Source organism: Nesoenas mayeri, assembly GCF_963082525.1.
Source record: "Nesoenas mayeri genome assembly, chromosome: 13".
NCBI lineage: Eukaryota > Metazoa > Chordata > Aves > Columbiformes > Columbidae > Nesoenas > Nesoenas mayeri.
In genome coordinates this window covers 12,328,767-12,341,086 of record NC_137550.1, presented here as the reverse complement: position 1 = coordinate 12,341,086, position 12,320 = coordinate 12,328,767, and the positions used below count along the sequence as shown (strand labels likewise).

At 46.8% G+C, this 12,320-nt stretch overlaps 1 protein-coding gene across 1 annotated transcript; it reads right to left on the bottom strand.

The window, feature by feature from the left end:
- Positions 1-192: 192 nt before the first annotated feature.
- NEXMIF (neurite extension and migration factor) lies at positions 193-10,386 on the bottom strand (the record flags this gene model as incomplete). Its single annotated transcript, XM_080352848.1, has 3 exons — positions 193-951; positions 1,669-5,962; positions 10,311-10,386. 3 exons carry the CDS (start codon positions 10,384-10,386, stop codon positions 747-749), a joined length of 4,575 nt encoding a protein of 1,524 aa, XP_080208974.1. The 3' UTR covers positions 193-746.
- Positions 10,387-12,320: the final 1,934 nt, after the last annotated feature.

The following is a 12,320-nucleotide window of genomic DNA, read 5'->3' as shown; positions in this document are numbered from 1 at the left end:
GCAACGTAACTTTGCATTTCAAATGATCCTCAGCTACAGGTTTTGCTTTAAGAAAACAGACACTTGAAAAGCAGCTGTTCTGTAGTCTCTAGATGCAGACACTTGAGTTCCTGGCAAACTTACCGTCAGTGGTTTTCTCAACTCCTCCACCATTTCAGCTCTCTCCTATAACGAAACTCAACATTACACCATTAAGATTTCTGCTCATGGTTTCAAAGAGAGGACATTAGCATTTCCCAGCATTGCTTTCAAAGTTCCTTTTTTTTGTGTGTGTTTTAATCCTTTTTTCATTTTTTTTTTCATTTTTTTTTCATTTTTTTTTTCCCTTTATGAGCTTTAAACCACAGGGTGAATCCATGAAATGAGGTAAGTAAATTTGGCACACTTTTAGTCATGTCCATAAAACTTTTGGTAAGTTGTATAAGTGAACAATATCATTTTCATCGTGAGTTACAGGTGCTTTCAAGGGGGGGTGGTTAGTACTTAACAACTGGAATGTTTCTAGTCAAACCAAAAGGCATAGCTGAAGGAAACACTCACAACCCAATGTTGATAGAGAAGTAAAAATATATACAATACAGTCACTTGTTCATAGTTTGGCACAATTTTTTGTTGTTGTGGGTAATAGTGCATAAACTACTGTACAACAGTATGACTTTTTAAAACAGTCTTTCACAGAGAATACCAGATTAGGTTTGCTTTCAAAGAATAAAATTCCCACAATTTCAAACTCTTCATTTCAGCACTTACATTTCAACATAGCACAAGGCAGATTTCGAAAAGGAACCGATGGGAAATAAAAACCCCAACCAAAAAAAGAAAGAAAAAGGATAAAGAACAAAAGAAAAGAAACAAACATCAACCGTCTTTCTAGAAAAGGGAGTCTCTTCTTCAAATACAGGAAAACCCAAAAATGTTGTTTCTGCTTTAAGAAGAATGAAGTCTGATTCCCTGCAGGAGAAAAATCAAACATTTGATGCCATCTTAGTTAGCTCGTCTGGAGTCACCACGACGGAGCGACGCGCTAAAGGCAGGCGGGCACAGAAGATGCAGCTTTAGATGATGCAGGTTAGGAGATAAAACAGCAGAGGGGGCCAGAAAGCACTCAACATTGCCACGTGAAGCTCAATTAGGAACGAGTTCTCATTTGCAAAGTAAGGAGCCTTTAAGTTTCGAGATCTTGGCTTTTGGATGCATAATCTCTTTTTGTTTTTGTTTTTTTTTTTTCTTTTGTGGTTTATTTTTTACAAAACGTTCCAAAAAAAAAAAAAAAAAAAAGTCTTTCCTTGTCAAAATCATTAAAAACTGTGTAATCATGGTGTGTTTTTTTTTTTTTTTCCCAATAAATAATTAAAAACTGAAGAAGCCAAACAGCAGAAAAGAGTAGCCTTGTTAGTTTTTTAACCCCAGCCAAGCCAGAAAATCGGTCATTCTTTTAGGTAGCTTGCAAGTTATAAGTGTTTTCATGCATTAAAAAAAAAAAAACAAAAAAGAAAAAAAAGACAAACCCAAACGGAAAAACAACCCCCAAACCAACCAAAACTGTAAAAGGGGAATGTCTTGTACTCATGCAACTTTTGCTTTCAGGAAGGAAAAACTGAGGAGCAGCGGGCTTAGCAGGTGAGAGGGAGGTTAAGGGGCATTCCAGCCAGTTTGGTGCAGCATTACCTCAGTTTCTCAAAAGCAGCTGTCACGGGGGGGTCCTTGTGGGGCTGTTCGCGGTCCATTCGCTTTATTTTACAGTTCTCATCCCGCAGCGATTTTGAACTGGATTTGTGACGGTAGAGTTTTTTATGGGTAGGTCCGTTATTGCCTAAAGTGCTCAGGTTACTATAGTTTTTATCAAAAAAGGGAGCGTGAATGTCCGTGGCGTACCCGGTTGAGCAGTTGGGGCGACCAGGGTCGCAGGTTGCGGCTTTGCTGTTTTTGCTCGAGCCCTTGTTGTTCGACTTGTGGTTCTTCGCCGTCCCTGGCGAGCCGCCGTTCGCCTTCTTCTTTGCCTCTTGGGACGTCCCTGCCAAAATTTTAAGAGTTTTCAGTTTCAGGCTGTTGGATTCTGGTGACCGGAATATGTCTGGAACACTGTTGTGGCCAACAGGACCCCACAAGGGCTCGATGGAGGCCATCATAAACCTCTGGACGTCTGCCATTCCCGACGCGATGTTGGACAGGATGTTGGAAGGTTCCTCGAACTCCCTCTGATCGTCGTCCAGGAGGCTGGTGGCATTGCCCAGGCTGGCTTCCGACCAGCCCGTGCCCCCCTCTTTGCCCAGCGCCCACTCTCCAGAGAGCCCGTTGTGCTTGCCCAGCTTCACCCCGGCCGGGCTGCAGTGCTGGGTGCCCTCGGCAAGGCCCTTGGTGGCGGTGACCGCGTTGCTCAACTGGTTGACCACCCTGCCACCAACCACAGGAGCCTTCTCGCCGTTGACTCCCACCGCGTTTTTCCCTTTCCTGGCAGTTTTGGGCGCCTGCCTGGAGTTTTTCCCTTGCGGCTTATCGGTTCCTTTGTTGGTTTTGGGCGATTTTTTCCGTGTGGGTTTCTGGGAAGAGCTTTGGTTTGTACCCACATTCTTGCTGGATGAACTTTTCCTCTTTGATTTTGACACTTTGCTATTGGTGCTAATTTGACCAGATGGCTCATTAAATGTTGACAAGCATGGACTCTTTTCGAGAAGGCTGACAGAATCTTCATCATTGAACATATGGAACTGGAATTGGTGATTATTTAAAGCAAACCCATTATCTGCCTGATCCTCGGTCTGCAGGACCCCGCAGTTCCACTTGACCTTCTCGGAGCTGTTGAGGGTGGCCTGAGGGTTCTCCTGAAAGCCCTTCAGGGCGCCCAGGGGCTTGGTGTCAGAGCCAGCGATCTGTGGGGACAGGTTGGGAGTGTCCGGAGGGGACATCTCCGAAAGCGATGACTGGCGGAACTTATCAGGCGTGAAGTTGGAAATGTCTAAAAGGTCCGTGGACTCCTTCAAAGGGGTGATTTCATCTATGCTCTGCTGGATCACTAGCTTGGGACTGCAGTGGGCCAAGAAGTCATCATTAATATCATCCTCGCCGTCCTTTTCACAAGACTTTAAACTTAAAGAACTGTAATTGCTAGAACTAACTGACAATGAACCCACTGAATCAAAACTAATGAGCCTGCCATCATCTGTACTTAGTGTACCTCGCTGGAAATGAAAGCGCCCCTCTCCATTATTAAAATGACATGACTGATAAGAATCATCAGACTGCACTTGTTGGCTATCCGGCATGTAATTTTTTTGGTATAGCAATTTGCTGCTATTCAGATTGACTTGAGTGTATCCAGAGGCGGGGAGACCGTCTGCACCCGTGGCACCGCCAAACTCGCTCGGCAGCCCAGCCGCCTCCCGCATGTCACCGGGGAAGTCTTGGCGGTTGCCACCGGCAGCCTTGCTGGCCGGCCACATGCTACCGAAGCTGCTCTGCTCCATCTCCAGGTGGCCAGGTGACTGCTGCAGCTCCGACTCGGAGGGCGGGGAGAGGACGCAGCTCTGCGCCGGCTGCAGAGCCGGGAAGGGCTTTTCCGCCGGGACAATGCTGGGGAGCGGGTGCTGCTGCTGCTCAGAGGGGTGCTGGGCGAAGTATGAGATACCGGTGTTGCTCGACAAATCAGAAGCATCTAACAACGTCTGCAGATACCCTCCGGGGATCAGGGGTACATTGGTGGTGATATTAGCAGATGGCAGAGGCTTGTCTGAAGAGGAGGTGGATGGTAGGAAAGGAGAATTTTTAGCAACCTTATCCTCACGGCACTCCGGGAGATGGGAGCTGTCTGAAGCACAAGGAACGTTTTCGTCCTTCAGACGCGCTGCAGAGTCCTGGTTTTCCAGCAACGGGGAGCCCTCCGCCGTACTGGTAGCAGCTTTGATCTTCTTGCACTTCAACCTGGCTTCACTTTTGAATTTGATTCTGCGGAGCACTTTCCTCTCCGTCCCCTTGTGCTCCCGTTCCTGCGATTTGCATTTCACGGCGGCAATGCCTGTGATGTCATTTACGTGTAATCCGTTGGCACAGCTGGGGGTGGCGATGGCTAACGCCGGCAGCCCTTTCAGGCCCGCGTCCTCTTTACTGCTGCAAGGCTGCTTGTGATCAGACGAGCAAGAGCCCAGCTTGTTCACTGATTGCTCGATGGCTTTAATTCTTTGAATCCGGTGCCTGTTTGCTAGCTTGCATTTTCGCTTCCGTGGGTGAGGGAGGAACGAAGCATCTGAGCCATTAAGATAGAAATTCTGCTTGTGGTAGAGAGACGATCTGAGCAAATCCAGCCGGCTCTGCTGCCTCTCTTGCCAGAAGCCCTTCAGTGGGGCCAGCTTCTCGTATTTGCTGAGCAGCTCCTCGTTTAGGGTAACAGTTGTCTCGTTGGCATCCACTTTGCTCAGCTTCACCAGCATATGCTTCTCCCCTTTAAACCTGTTAATGATGATGTACTTGATGATAACGGGGGGCTCCTTGCGAGAGACTTTTCGCCGTTTCTTCGGGCACCACTCGTCGTCATCCTCTTCCTTGGGCCCGTCCGGGAGCCACTCCTTCTTGTCCAAGATCTTCTCGTTCTCGATGGAGTCCACATCATACAGGTAGTCGTCGCTGTATCGCACTTTCCTCTTTGCCCGCAACCCATAGTTCTGCTGAATGAAGGAGCCAGAGTGGTCCCGGGACAGGTACCGGCTGCAGTCCTTGATATCCCTCAGCACGTCGTAGGAGGACTCTGTGCAAGTGCTGTCGTCGCTGAACTCCCCGGAGTCCTCCGTGGAATTCACCGAGTCCAAGAAGTGGCTCCTCTTGGAGCCCACGTACTGCACCATCTCCGTGCTGTTGCAAGATTTATTTAAGGCAGCTTTCTCCTCCTCCTCACCGTCCTCTTCCTCGCCATCCTCCTCCTCCTCCCCCCAGATGATGCCTTCCTCAGATTTGAATTGAGAAGGGTCAGCAGCACCACTGGGCCCCCTTTTCAGGGTGCTCCTGCTGTCTCTTTTGGTGCAGTTGCCGAACACGCTGGGGAAGAAGTTGAACTGGGCATCCTCTTGTAGTGTGGTGGTCTTCTCCCGCACGTTGTCCTGGAAAGATTCATATCTAATCTTCAGGGAGCAGACATCACTTCCCAAGGTGGAATCGTCGTCATCAAACATGTAATTATCCACGTCTTCCTCAGAAAACAGATTTACAGAAAGCTCATTTTTGGAGCAGAGGTCAAGCAGCTCAATTTTACTTTCACTAATGAAAGATTCAAAATAGCCCCATTCCTGGTTGGGATTTGTTAGTAAAGGTTCCTCACCATTGCATTTGTCTAATAGTAATCCCTCATAATAATTTTTCTGAGTGGGGTCCTCTGAATCACTGTCAGATTTTTCTGCATCTCTTTTGTCCGCTGCCCTCGATTTATGCATAGGGAAGCTTAAAAGCTGGTCTGAAAGCAGTTGATCCCCATATCTCATGGTTTCTCCTGTGCTCATGCAGTGAATCCCTATATCAGAGACCGAACAGGTGTCATAATCCCTATTTATATCCCCCACTTTCAAGCTTATTCCCGGCTCTGCATCAATGCCGTCCTTTGATTCAATAAAGCAGCCCAGACAGGTCCGACTCGGCTGCATCAAGCAGTCGCCCGTCAGCGCCGACATGCCCCCGGGCTCCATCATGGTGAAGGGAGCCTTCTCGCAGTCACCCGGCAGCGACCAGGAGCTCATGCCCTTTGTCACGCAGGACGTGAGGGAGATGGCGTGGGCGGAGGAGTCATCCGAGGCGTGCTCGGGTACATCCGTGAGCCTCAGCGGCGACGGGGGGCTCAGCAAGCAGGGCTTCTTGGAAGTCAGGGGAGGCAGCGCCCGGTGGCACCCGTGGTTCTCCTTCGGAGCTGTCGTCAAGGCTGAGAACGTGACTGCGGCCTCAGAGGTGGTGCAAGGCCTCTCATCACCGTCCAGGGAGTGTGATTCTGGTGGAGATTAAGGGAGAGGGAGGGAGAAGAGAAAGAGAAAGAGAAACAGAGAGGGTTTACAACCCTTGTGGTTCTGCTCAGGCTCGCTACCCCACTCCTCTTCTTCCCAGAGTTTGGTGGGGACTTTTTCCAACCACTTCTTTGGGAAGCAGCAAACGCCCTTCCTGTGAGAGCGGGATCACAGAATTATAGAAGCATTTTAATTGGAAAAGACCCTCAAGATCATTGAGTCCAACCATTAACCTCACACCAGCACTAACCCATGTCTCTAAGATCCTCATCTCCATCTGTTCAGGCCCTCCAGGGATGGTGACTCCAGCACTGCCCTGGGCAGCCTGTTCCAATGCCCCCAGCCCTTTGGGGAAGAAATTGTTACCCAAATCCAATCTCAACCTCCCCTGGTGCAACTTGAGGCCATTTCCTCTGCTCCTGGCGCTTGTTCCTGGGGCGCAGAGCCCGACTCCCCCTGTCTCCAAGCTCCTTTCAGGCAGTTCAGAGATCAGAAGGTCTCCCCCTCAGCTCCTGTTCTCCAGCTGAACCCCCCAGGTCCCTCAGCCGCTCCCATCACACTTGTGCTCCAGCCCCTCACCAGCTCCGTTCCCTTCTCTCAACTCACTCCAGCACCTCAAGGGCTTTATTGTCATGAGGGGCCCAAAACTGACCCCAGGATTCAAGGTTTGGCCTCCCCAGTGCCCAGCACAGGGGGAATCTGGATTCAGTTAATGTGGGGATGTGCAATGAAGGGAGATGGAAACACTCTCCCCCATGCAGCCAGCTGAAAGAGGTACAAGAGTGCCTTTGAAAAAATAAAACCATCCGTTCTTTCCTCCTCATATTCATAGCGTTACCTGGATACTGCCTTTCAAATCTGACAAGGTTATTAAAAACAAAACAAGCCTAATAAAAATGTTCCCATTAACATTGAAAAAATTAACGGAAAAATACGATTCTTAAAGAGACAAAGCATCCCCCACCCCATGGTGTCTGCAGCTTAAACACACCTGGACTGCATTGCTGCTCAAGAGTCAGAAAGTTATGGCTATTTTTAAAAACCCAGTAGTTTTTTTGTCACTGTCCATGTTGAGGGAAAGTAGAAGGTAGCACAGAGTTTAAAGCAATTATTGTTAGAATTACTGTGGGTTTTGCTCTTTTTCTCTAATCCCTAAAAATGCCTTTTTAACAATGTAAAGATTTTTTTCTTTTTTCAACCTAAGGATTTTTTTATTTTTACCTCATCAGACTTTTATGGCAGAATAACATTACGAATATACTTTCATCTGACTTCTGGCTCAATGGACGATACGACCCTTGAAATTTAAATATGATGTCTTTTCATCCACGAATACTCTTTGATATCTCTTTATTAAAAAAAAAAATATAGCAATGTGTGCATTCACACCAGCTGGAGACACCAGAGCTGAGCCCAGTGCTTTTGTGGTGCCTCACATCTTACCTTTCTGGTGGCCCCACTGAAGGCCGGGGAGGTGAGAGAAGAAGCTGCGCAGGCTTTCCAAGGAGGGACAAGTCCTTTAAAACGCAGCTGGAGCCCCAAGCTGTTGCAAGAAATGGGGCATCTGAAGGGATCTGGCACCTGCATGGTTGTTGCGACCATCCGCAACAAGTGTTTTTATTCAAAACCAGTAGCATCGTGAAACACCCGCCGTGCCACCACACTCTGCTGAGTAGATAGGAAAAGGAGTGGGGTGGGATAGGATGAGGTGGGTTAGGATGGGTTGGGATGGGGTAGGATGGAGTGAGAAGGGTTGGGATGGGATAGGATGGATTGGGATGGGATAGGATGGGTAGGGATGGGATAGGATGGGTTGGGATGGGGTGGGGTGAAGTGGGTTGGAATGGGTTGGGGTGGGATAGGATGGATTGGGACGGGGTAGGATGGATTGGGACGGGGTAGGATGGGGTGGGGTGGGATGGGGTAGGATGGGTTGGGATGGGATGGGGTGGGATGGGGTTGCCTGCCCATGCGAAGTGTAAAACAAAGAGAAGGTCAAAATCTCCCGAATCTCATCCCAAAAGCTCCCAACTCCTTTGTGCTACTGGGGACCTTTGGTGGCAGAACCCTTGATGAAGCCACTCAGTGCTCTAAGGACTTTAAACAACGTTCCGAACACTATATAAATCAAACCAGCGGTGCAATGCAGTGCCTGTAAACATCTTCAACACGCGTGGCTTGGAAAAGACCAGACTGACTTGCTTGAAATCTCAGAATGGGTTAAAAATTTCAAAATGCGTTAAAAATAAATAGATAAATAAATAAGTTGATTTTTGAGTCCCTCCCACCAGTTTTTAGATCAGAAATGCAGGGGTGGTCTCTTTTTCCTTAAGCACCAAAACAAATTAACCAGTGCGGTTCCATTTCAGAAGGAAAATGAAATAAAAATCAGCTTGGAGCTGACAGGAAGCGTGGAAAATTTGAGGATAAAAGAAGCATGTCTGTGAATACTGTAAAACTCAAAAAAAGGGGGAAGTAGAAAGCTGAAATTCAATCTCAAATGCCATATTCAATACACAGAGATGCTATTATATAAAATAAACTGTTTCTAGGAGTTTTTTGAGGTTTATACTTGTATAAGTGCACTTTAATCCTGTGAAATACAAATGCCAAAACTTGATTTTCTAAGGGTGTTTATCATCCGAAAATCAGGCGCACCTTCGATTGATGTTCTAAAGTAAACGATACTCCAAAAAACTCCAGCTGAAAAAGAAAACGCTGGAGAAACAAAACCCCCTTTCCCATTTCAACTCAACAGCCATCAACGGTTTAACTCAACAGTTTAACTCAACAGCACATGGGGAAAAATACTGACCCATCCTGCTGTTCATCAGGTCTGAAGGGAGACCAGTCCCCAACTGGGCACTGCAGGAGCCCAAGGACCAGCACTCACGTAGAGTTGGGGTGAAAAGATGTAAAAAGCATGAGCCCAATCTCCAGTGCCATCAACGGGGAGGTGGTGGCATCAGAGCTACTTGCCGGCTCACCGCTTTGGATTCAGCAGCAACTCCTACACAACAGCATTTAATTAAAGCACTTTTTAAGCCCTGTTTCATTTCGCAGAAGCAGTATCAGGTTCTAGAAATTGTCCATCTCTCCTGAGGAGGTAAGCACTGATTTTACCACCTATCCCACTAGATGGGGAGACCACGGCTAGAAAACATCTTTGCAGCTCCAGCAGCTGGCATCAGCTGTGGCTTTACCACATGTAGTCATGAAGGAGATGGACTGACAAAGATAGATACCTCCAAAATTACATTGTAGGGGCGAGTGTAAGCGTTACGCTTCACCTACCACCAGCATATATTGCGGGGATCTCATGGGCCTGGAGTTGCTCCAGGTTTTTGGTCGTGAAGAAGAACAACATTTGCCTCTACGGACTTTTGCTAGAGTAAGCCTTGTTTTGAGGAGATGGAAGGATTTGAACATACAAGATATCAGAGGACCAAGTCCTTGACATCTAGCAGGGTCAAATTTATACAAATATATACATATATCAAGATTTATAGGCCCATACACAATGTAAAAAGCCATGAAATTAAACATAAAACCGTGCTGAAGAAGGAAAATGTCACGCTCTGGCCCAACACCGGACTGCTGTTGCATTTACCGTGGCTCACAACTAAAGCCCAACCGACTTGAGAAAATGCTGAGAGGAATATTTATTTCAATCAGGTTTTCAGGCAGAAGAGCGCTGTTACTCCTAATGAGCTATTGCTTTTGAAAGCGAGTATGGAACAGATTAAACAGATAGAGCCCAAGTTAGGTATTTTGGCTGATCCTTCCCTGGATGAGTTGGTGGCTCCCAGGAGCAGGACTGTGGCCAGCAGTGTGTGCCACAGGCCAGGGGATCCCCGTGCTGGCAGAAAAGCCAATAACGAGCTAACACGTCCGACCTTCCCACATGTGCTAATCTGGGGTTTCCTTCTTACACCTATTCCCTAATTTTTTCCCCAGTTTGTAGGGACTAAGTATCCTTCAGTCAAATTTTGCTGAGATTGGATAAGTAATTGAAAAGAGAGGCAAAGATGGAGGGGCTACACAGTCTTCTATGACTTTTCTCCCTAAGAAAGCAAACTAAAATCTGTAACTCAAACTGCGTGTGCACATAAACATCTCCAACCATGCATGGGGAAAAGCGGTACTTGTTCAGACCTAAAAAGGTGTACATTCATTGCTGGAGTGTCACCTGTGCAGAAAATATACAGTTACCCTACTGCTCCACATTGCAGATACCTGCAAACTGCTAAAATTAAATACACGAAAGGAATTAGGAAAATAAGTTGGCTTGCAAGTTGTCACTGCTCCCTCATGTACTGTAATTAAGTTCCTTACCATTTTCCTTCACCCCATTAATCAGGATAGTTTCTTGGTCTTCTGAGGCACAATCCTGATCTTGTTGGTCATCCATCAATTTAACCTCTTTCTGTTCACTCCATGCCCCACTGCATCTGGCCAACCTGCACATTTCCAGAAACATAACCACAGTCAGTACCATTCCCAGCATCAGCTCAAGGAACTGTGAATAAGAAAGCACAATAACAAAAAAACCCCGCACAGCCTCACGTGCAGCCCTTACCCTGCTTAAGAGAACAAATACCATTTACTTTTCCACTCCGAAAGTCCAAGGTATTTCAGCAAGGTTAAATACTATATATCACCATCTCCTTCCCCAAAGTCCTTCTTTAGAAGGTGGAGTGGTGCTGTGCACCTCCGCAGCACCCTTTGCATCGCCCAAAATTGCTTTGCAAAAGCAGCTTGGCCTTATTATCTCCAGACGGGTGAGCGGAGACACAAGAGAGGACTTGTCCCAGGTCACACAACAGCAATCTTGTGTTGGAGTTGGAAGAGAAACGCAGATATCCTGAGTGAGAACGGCTTGCCCTAGCTACCAGCTACTGCTCTCACCTTCCGTGTGCTGGCAGGTATAAAAAGCTCCCCAAAAAGCAGGTTTTGGGGAAAAATATCTTTAGTCTCATCCTTTACTCAAAACACTTCTTCATCACGAGAGCTCCTTTTGTGGAAGCCTCGTTCCTCAGCCACCTACCACCACCCTCACAGTCCCTGCTCATTTCTGTCGTATGACCCCAAGTCGAGACTGAGTGGACTTAATGGTACTTCTCCAGAGCAACAAAACCGAGATCAGAATCAGGCCCAGATTTTCTCCTTTCCTCCGTTAAAGATGCCCCCACGTTAAAATGATCACATACCTAAAAAGGAGGAGATTGTGCCATGGAGAGAAGCAGGGGAGTCCACAGCCATGGTGGCACAGGACAACCCTCATTGGTGCTCCCAGTGGACACAATTTCACCTCTTTGACTATAAATTCAAGTCAGAATCTATTGTTTTCCCTCTGGCAACTTGAACTCAACTTCTTCTCTCTCATAGAACAGGTACTAGATCGAAGCATTGTTTGGCATGGGTTTTTTTGGTTGTTATTGTTTGGTTCATTGGTTATTTTATTTTGTAAATCAACATTTGCCAATGTCTGATCTTCCCAGAGTATTCACTGCCCTGGGTTCAGCAGCCAAACTTCATTCATATTCAGGTTTTCAGTGGAGTCCTCTTAATTAACATGAAATCTTTAATACCGTCTTAGAAAGTGAAACCTTCACTGAACTTAAAGATGTTGTGACACCGAGAGTAAGATAAGAATAACAAGCATCAGTGACTCTATTCCTTTGCATATTTAGCGGAATATTTGACTAACCCTCAGAGTTTTACTTTGATGCAAATCCGTATTTCAAAGCTCTCGGGATGTGAGTTGGTTTGCTGCAGTAAGACCCCTCTCTCCCATCAGCATCCGCGCGCTCCCCACCACCCTGTGCTCCCGTGGCAGCCGAGAAAAGCTCCGGCCAAAGCATCGCTGACGTGTTGTAACACAACTCAAAACGCCAAAGTGCAGATCAGCCATCATTGGGAGTTATTTCCATGCAACTTGAAAAAGATTAACTTCTAAGTACGAAAGCTGCTCCGCGTTTTCCAGTAACGGTCTACAGCTTCATGCCTCTTTGATAATATCTCCTGCCTATTAAATGTATCTTAATTAATAGAAATATTAATAAATCAAGTTTAAAAAATCTGTTAATGAAAATATTAATAAAATATCTTAAGCTTCAGGAAAACTAGAGGCTTCTCGGGAGACCAGAAAAGCAGCCCTGGCCCCACACATGGGCCAGCATGACTTGTGGGGATGGGGCTGTTTGCTGCCTGAGGAAGCTCTGGGAGAAGGAAAAGCTGAGTTGAGTAAGGAGCTTCAATAGACTGTGACCTGGTTTGTGCTTTGCACACCCTTGTGGTTTGCCAGACGGGAGAGAAATGTGCAAAGATCTTCCATTTTAATCA